The sequence below is a fragment of the Genypterus blacodes genome, unplaced genomic scaffold (assembly GCF_046128005.1).
Source record: "Genypterus blacodes isolate CSIRO-AG114 ecotype Tasmania unplaced genomic scaffold, CSIRO-AGI_Gbla_v1 ptg000073l_1, whole genome shotgun sequence".
NCBI classification, from domain to species: Eukaryota; Metazoa; Chordata; class Actinopteri; order Ophidiiformes; family Ophidiidae; genus Genypterus; species Genypterus blacodes.
The window spans coordinates 614660-622492 of record NW_027466883.1 but is presented as its reverse complement, the minus strand read 5'-3'; the positions used below and the strand labels follow the sequence as shown (position 1 = coordinate 622492).

General features: G+C 41.5%; 2 protein-coding genes across 4 annotated transcripts; one reads left to right on the top strand and one right to left on the bottom strand.

The window, feature by feature from the left end:
• Positions 1-11: 11 nt before the first annotated feature.
• On the bottom strand, positions 12-4479 carry rdh12 (retinol dehydrogenase 12). Of its 2 annotated transcripts, none has more exons than XM_076157310.1 (7): positions 4135-4479; positions 3146-3294; positions 2824-2979; positions 2613-2717; positions 2300-2509; positions 1668-1857; positions 12-1526 (listed from the first exon to the last, which is right to left on the bottom strand). In XM_076157310.1, the coding sequence occupies exons 1-7, from the start codon at positions 4209-4211 to the stop codon at positions 1424-1426; spliced, it is 990 nt and encodes a 329-aa protein (XP_076013425.1). In that variant the 5' UTR covers positions 4212-4479; the 3' UTR covers positions 12-1423. The 2 variants fall into 2 exon arrangements, with proteins under 2 accessions (XP_076013425.1, XP_076013426.1); XM_076157311.1 differs by having other exon boundaries at positions 3146-3264; positions 4135-4310.
• A 157-nt stretch (positions 4480-4636) lies between these two features.
• Positions 4637-7750, top strand: vti1b (vesicle transport through interaction with t-SNAREs 1B). 2 transcript variants are annotated; one of them, XM_076157407.1, is made up of 6 exons: positions 4637-4964; positions 5064-5122; positions 5670-5891; positions 6227-6400; positions 6688-6749; positions 6968-7750. In XM_076157407.1, the coding sequence occupies exons 1-6, from the start codon at positions 4868-4870 to the stop codon at positions 7059-7061; spliced, it is 708 nt and encodes a 235-aa protein (XP_076013522.1). In that variant the 5' UTR covers positions 4637-4867; the 3' UTR covers positions 7062-7750. The 2 variants fall into 2 exon arrangements, with proteins under 2 accessions (XP_076013522.1, XP_076013523.1); XM_076157408.1 differs by having other exon boundaries at positions 4714-4964; positions 5670-5867.
• The last annotated feature ends 83 nt before the right edge of the window (positions 7751-7833 follow it).

The following is a 7833-nucleotide window of genomic DNA, read 5'->3' as shown; positions in this document are numbered from 1 at the left end:
CCGCACTTTATACTTGGTGAGTAAAAAAGAAAAAAAAGAAATCTTTACGGGAAATATTGCAAAATATGTAATGATGTAACTGCTCTCATGACGCAGTGACACATAGTTCTGTGTTGTAACTGATTTGTCCATCTCGTGTAAAGGAAAATGAAATAAAACTTAATGTGTAATACACAAAGTATGGAATAATGAGTTTACTGTTCAAAAACTCGTTTGGGTGTAAATGTAGGCTGCGATTACTACTTGCTTTAAAATAACAAGCTTACTGGGATCAATGCAGGCCGAATCCAGATAGCAAGAATATCCAGACACAAGGTCCCATTATCCTGATAACATATTTAGATATGAAGAAGCCATCGTCAGAGGTTGAAGTACTCAAACTAAGGGCAGTGATCTGTCATTTGTGTCATGTTGTAAAATCCAGTTTAAGACCACTTCTCCGCTTTTTACACGATTGCTTAATTTCCAAGTTTGAGTTCAAAGAATAATTGCGTGCCACTTTATAGTAACATTTCCATTTATTTACATCAAATGTAAACATTCAACTCCTGACATGAATGTAAGTGTAGTAAAAGGCATGGGTCACTTATATAAAACACAGAATGTAAACTCTTGGCAACATTGGTTGTGAATGCTGAGAAGGAAACAGAAGTAGAGAAAATCTTAGAAATGTCAAATGCTATTTCCACCAGGAATGTTGAGTTTTTGGCAATATATTGGACAAATATTGCAAAGGAAATGTGTTTCTAACTGTCTAAAAGGAAACCAGTTCTATCGCTTAATAACTGCGCACACTGATTTTCATAAAATGTATGTATGAAATCTATGAAGTCATTGTGGCTTAGACTAAATGTGATATTACATGTTTTGCTAATTCACATTAACCAGCACATATTATAAGAACCCCTGCAATTATTCAGAAAAGCTGGCACAGAAGTCAAGCACTTAAGCTGCAAAATCTGACATTACTAAGGTAGAAATGGAGAAAGAATGGTCATAATGATGCTGGTCATTTACCCTGGTTTGACCCTTCACAGTATCCTACAGCATTACAACACATCCAGTTGCTTTTTTTTTTTTTTCCTGTACTGGATTCACATTGTGTCACAAAAATATAGAATCACAAAGTGTGTATGGTTACATAATAACACTGTAGAGCTGTTCTGAGTTTTGTCTTTGAAGATACGCGTATTCAAAACCAAAATACTCGAGGTATTATGATGTAAATACTACATTTTCCACAAAAAGAGCATTTTCACATTGTAGTACCTCTTCCAATATTACCGCTATTACTGCTGAAATGTCTTTTTAAAAAAAAAAAAGAAATATTCAACAGTACAGCAAAGTCATAATGAAATGAAATGATAACAGAAAGGAACAAGATTCCTTTGTGAGCTGGCACAGATGGAGGTTAAATGTTGAATCAGTCCCACTCAATGCCAAGGAGCTCACAGCTGGCTTTCCACAGCCTCTTTGCAGTCTCCTCACTCCTCCCCTGTGGGGCTACAAAGGCAGGAGCGCAGTCGCTGGAAGAAAAACACGCATCATGGCTACTTCAACTGCGGATCGATGTAGTGATCCTGCATGCAAACCTTCGCATAAATCCTCCATTATCCAAACATCCAACACCGATTTTAGTTCCCCCTGGGTTTGACATGAACACTTACCTGAAATGTTTCCCAGAGATGGAGTGTAGCTCCTCCGCCACGGCACAGTAGATACCCGTCTGCGCTCCTTCCCGCGGGGTTTTCAGAAACGTGGAGAAGACGGTGAAAAGTATCGCCATGAGAGAGGAGTGTCGCGTCAGGTCAGAGTTCACTGTCCCCGGGTGAATGGAGTTCACCGTCACATTGGAACCTGCAAGGGAGGCAGAACGGAGAAGGTCACCGGTGGAAACATGCAACAGCGAGCCACTGTGGAAGATGAGGAATTTGTGAGATAAGAACGTCTTTGTAGAATCACTGATACTGCTATCACTGATACTGCTATCACTGATACTGCTATCACTGCTATCACTTTATCAAACTGTGATAAATAAACTTTATCACTTTATTAAACTGCTATCACTTTATCAGAGCATACACTTCTACGCGTATGCTCTGATAAAATGGCTGTAATGAGGGCAAGGTGATGATTCTTGTTTCTCCTATGCTTTTCTAGGACAGAGCCTTATTCCTTAGTCATGATGGATTGAACCCCCCATTATGGCCTAGTTGGGTTTTTTCTCCTCACTGCTTGTATTCCAGTCATCTCTCTTTCTTCCTTAATGCATTGTGCGCGTGCAAAATTGTTTCTGTACCTTTGAGTCGACGAGCCAACTCCCTGGCAAAGTGCACGTTTGCCAGTTTGCTTTGGCAGTACGCTAATCCACTGTTGTAGCTGCCCTGGCTGTGCAGGTCGTGGAAACGGATCCAGCCGAAGTTGTGAGCGAGAGACGAGACCACCACAATGCGGGCCGGGGCACTGCGCTTCAGCAGGCCAATGAGGAGGTACGTCAACAGGAAGTGCCCTGCCACAAGTGAGACGAAACACAATGACACACACAAAACAACAATGATTCGCTCAGGCGCTCGCTTCTTTTCTAGGGCCGATTGATTTCAGTGAGGTCTTACCCAAGTGATTGACTCCAATATGCATCTCGAAGCCATCAATGGTTTTGGTGTAGGGGCACATCATCACACCAGCGTTGTTAATTAGAATGTGAAGATTGTTGACCTCTGAGGAGAAAACAGAAGCACGGCCATTTTGCTATGAACAATAACTGATGAGAGCTGCGTGTAAGAGATGCGAGGATGACACAGACACCACCCCCCCTCTGCGTACCGCTGAGGAATTTCTGTGCAAAGGCTCGTATTGAGCAGGTGTCTGCCAAATCCAGCTCTCGGACCTCCACTTGAGCTTTGGGGTACACGGCACGGATACTGGCTGCAGCCTCCTCGCCCTTGTCCACGTGTCTGCATGCCATGATCACATTTGCTCCTGTGGTGTGAAAAATCAGTAATTTAGGTGTTTTGAAACCAAATATAATAAGATACATTCACACACGGAAGCTGCCCTGTACAACAACAAGCTTATCTGCTAACCATTGAGCAGAGCAGCTCCAATGGAACACCTGGTGATTTTTAAACTAGAGGTAGAAAGTCACCTCTCATTGCCAGGTCCAGGGCCGTCTCCTTCCCAATCCCTGTGTTGGCTCCAGTGATGAGGACCGTCTTCCCATCCAGACGAGCTGTGGACTTACAAACCCCTCCAGCTGCATAATTGCTGTTAGGAATCAGTAGCCACTGGTTAATTCTGGAATTTTGAGTTTTGAATTGAATTATGAATTGGTGGAGAACATTTCCAAGATATACAAGTCAAGTTACAAAAGATAAGGTGCAAGAAAAAATGTGACAAAAGACAAACAGTAAACAGACAGATGAGTATTCAGACTCTGCTTTTGAAACTTCTGCATTTATTGCCAATACATGCATAAGAACTCTTTAACAACTTTGAAATCAGATTTAAATGGTTGAGTGATACCTAATGTAAGGAGCTTGGTAGTATAAATTTAAGGCTTTTCTTCCATTTTCCTCTTTGTGTGTAGGAATGTGGAGCATAAGGCTGTTTCTATTACAGCCCACGTGTCTATCATATCAGGTGGGCTGGAGTTACGCTATGTAGAGTTTTGTAAACGAATAGGTAGGCTTCATGGTGTCAGAACAATGCATGTTCTCTTTAGTTGACACATCCTGCGAGTTCATTATTCATAGAGAAAGTTAGATAATACTCTTACGACCCACGCCACTCAACAGCCCCGCCCCCCTAACCAATCACAGCTCTGTATTACTACATACAACTATAACCACGCCCACGTTCTGCCCCCTGATAGGCCTGTCTATTAATTTCATCCCATTCTATTCCATTGATTTTCATACTAAGAACATTTATCGTGTCGTTAAATGACCGGTATCTCAAAATACATTCATGGCTAATATTTGGGTAAATTAAATCTTAGAGTATCAATAAATGTCAATGTAATAATTGCATCAATAACATCCTGACCAAATCATAGCCTGCTATCTTTATCCTTGATGCATCAGTTGATTGATATATGCATGGATTGAGTGCATTGAGGAGGATGCTGTTGCTTACCGTATATGTGGCGCGAATAAAATAATCAATAACGTCACTATTCCGAAGCCTGCGATAATGAATAAAGGCACCATCATGACGCCGATTTGCGATTTTCTGCCTCTTGCAGTGGGATGCCACAGTTCTTCTAGGCTGAACAGCTGATGTCAAAGCATACAGGGGTTTCGAGTGGAATCGTGGGGGTTGTAGTTTTTGCACCCATACTCGCCGATCACTGAGGGTTCGTGGTTAATAAATATTAAAATATTTCTCAAATAAATGTTACAGCTGAATAATTTTTTGTATAAAATATATTCGCTTTAGATGAAAGAGTTGAGATTTGTAACACTGTGAGGCACGTCTACCTTCAAGGTTTGAGAAACGAAAGACTTTTTCAACCATTTCGTCGTTGATACTATATTTCCCAGAAAGCACCATTGAAAGCTGCCTCAGCAGTGCCTGTCTAAACTTTTCACTATGGACGTTTCAAAACGCGTTTTCAACATTTTTTCTGTCAAGTGTTGAGTTGTTTTAAGTGAATGCGTCACATTCTAAGTTTTTCTAACCAGTAAATGCTGTAAAAAGCAGGTGTGTCTGATTTTCGGCCCCGCTTAGGGCTCCTAATCACGAGGACCATTATGCGGAAGAGTCCCGAGGAACTGGTTATCAACAAAGCAAAACTAGAGGAATAACTTGAATTCCTGACTCTGGCTGCTTTCGGATCTTTCCATTAAAAGGCCGCTGTTCATACATAATGTCTTCCGAAGAATTTGAGAAGTTACACGAAATCTACGGGTCACTGTATGAAGAGTTGAAGCTAATACCAGAACGCGCTGCGAGATGCCATGGAGGTAAACCAGCTGTATTTTGCCTCATTAACCTAACTAAACAACTAACTAAACAACAAACACAAGTAAAAAACACTTCACTGTTTGCTCTGAATTCCACAGAGGAGAGGAAAAGGCTGGTGAGAAACTTCGACGAAAGGCAGGGGGAGGCTGAGGAAGCGGTAAGTAATCAAGTATTTTTATGTATTAATCAGTATGTGTAGTGTACTAAATGAATGTAATCCGAGTCGAGAACGTATGTAGCACTGAGACTATGGCTTATTTAATGCATGTCATGTGTTTTGCAGGATATCTATGCATTATGGGCTGCAATTGAGGCGATACAGGCTACAAACACTGCTTCACCTACAGTTACTAAGAGTAGCATAGAGTCACACAGACTGCCAATAACTGTAGCTGTAAGGGGTTAAACAAAAACATGGATACGCCCATTAAAAGAATGTATACCTGTAAATCAGAGTAAGAGAATGAGGGCATGTTTTAGCACAACGCAAGTGCTTCATTATGTGTTTTAAATAGATAGGTTACATAACATGCTCAGCCTCAGAATTCTCAGGGAATGAGGATGCCACCTTGAAACACATTTATGGGCTTTACAGAGGTACAGACAGGCTCAATTCTCTGTAATATCATATCTGACGTGCTTTTGAAGATTATTTCAAATGGGCACAGCATTGTTGTGACACATGTCCTGTTGTCTTTGTCCAGTTGCAAGAAATGGAACAAGAGCTGCGCACCGCCCCTTCATCCTTTCGAAACACTATGAGCACTAAACTGAGATTGTATCGCCGTGACTTGGGCAAGCTGCAGAGAGACATGAAGAATTCTGATCTCGGCTTTGGGTCCCCTTCAATGTCCGTCGAAGGAAGTAACCATGGCATCTACTCGTCACAAAATCAACATAGCGTGAGTGTGACGAACATGAACTCAGTTGAGTTGTGAGACGTTCACTGTTGGTCTCCTCCTTGTGACAGTTCACACCGCAATAAACCTGCAATCATCGTAAAATGTAACAATGGGGGGTGTGTGTGTGTGAACCGCCAGTGATGCACACCGATTGAAATGCACTTCATGTGTGTTACGTAATGCTTTCAGGCTGCGCTGGCATCTCTTTGGCACATCTCTTCTCTGGGTAATTTAACCCCTGCATGTCTGACTAAGGTTGCTTAACGCATTTACAATGTAAGAAATTACAAATGAACTCCTGGAATGAGTTCAGCTATTTACACTGGACTTGGATTCTGTTTTTTTGCCCACCTGCACAGACACACGTGCAGTCCCAGAGAGCTTTGCTGCTCCAAGGCACCGACTCCCTTAACAGCGCCAGCCAAAGCATTGAACGAAGCCAACGCATCGCCGCCGAGTCGGAGCAGATCGGCACAGAAATCATCGAGGAGCTGGGAGGCCAGAGGGAACAGCTGGACCGAGCCAGAGACAGAGTGAGATGTGCAGGATTAATAGGGATTCAAATATAATGATGCATTCGTTTGTCTGGCTTCAGAATGACAACCATAGCGTTTCTGATAACATTATATAATTGCTTTTCATATGATATTCTAATAACATAAAGTTGCCCCACAGATAATTTGTTGTTGTTTTTTTTTAAATAAAACGGTTACAGCTCAGGTTTGTATGAATATACTTTGGAGTGACTCAGACTTCATTAGGTAATGGCAGGATCAAAAAAAAAAATGTCTATTATATCTCTGGCTTTGTTTACATAAAGTTGGTGAACACCGGAGAGAACTTGAGTCGAAGTCGGAAAATCCTCCGCAGTATGTCACGACGGTAAGTGCCTCATCTGAGCAGGTTTAAGCTTCACCTTCACTCTGTTGTATTGATTTTCTAAGCCCTTTTTTAGTGGTAAGACTTCTATTAAGTACCACAGCACATAGTAAAGTCACGTGATCGTGTCTTTGTTAGTGGTTGTAAGAGGAGGACTCATGACTAGTACACCTGAATTCAACCTCTGCTTATTACCAGTTTTGTTTGTTCCTGTCTTATAGGTTGATGACCAACAAGTTGCTATTAGCTGTCATCATTTTAATGGAACTGGCCATCCTAGGAGCTGTGATCTACCTGAAGTTCTTTCGGAAATAACCCAAAATCTGTTACCGGGGGGAACAGCCACCAATCCAGGCCGCTGTTTCTGTGAGTGCCATTTGGGAAAGAAGGTTGGTTTGGCTTTTAAATGGACCTTAAGTGAGGGGGGACTCTGCTTCACAGGCATGAATGGGAAACTTGTGTGAACTTCTCAATGGACCAAACCCACAAAAAGCCATGGATCACTAAAGTGAAATTGCACCGACTGATCAGACTGTTACTGTCCTCTTCCTGCCATTAAGATGATCCCCTGTGTGTGGGATGATGGAGGTTTCTGGACTCGGAGCCCCGCACAGATTTTCTCTCCCAATTTGAATCCAGATCAGATTATATTACAGCGTACATGCAAAATGATAACAATACACGATGAATCATCAGATTTGAGATTGATTAATTCTCAGATCAATTGTATTCTGTATTCTATATTACTAAGCTGTGATGAAATTACATTATGGTATCTATTTTTAATGTATCCACATTGTATTCAATTCATGACAACTTACTACAATTCTGAGGGCTGAGACCTGAGTTTGATGTTGCCCGTCAAGAGTCGTGAATGTGAACAGTGAACGTGTTTCCGCTCGAGAGTTAAGATTGTCTAATCACTGTATAATATTAAAATTACTTTTAGAAAAAGTGAAGCATTTCCCTGATCTGCTCATGATTAAAGCTACTCTGAATCCCCACTTTGTATTGTATATTTGTAGGAGCAGCCAAATGGAAACGTAAAAAACATTGTGTGTGTGAGGAGCTGATGTCACCATGTGAT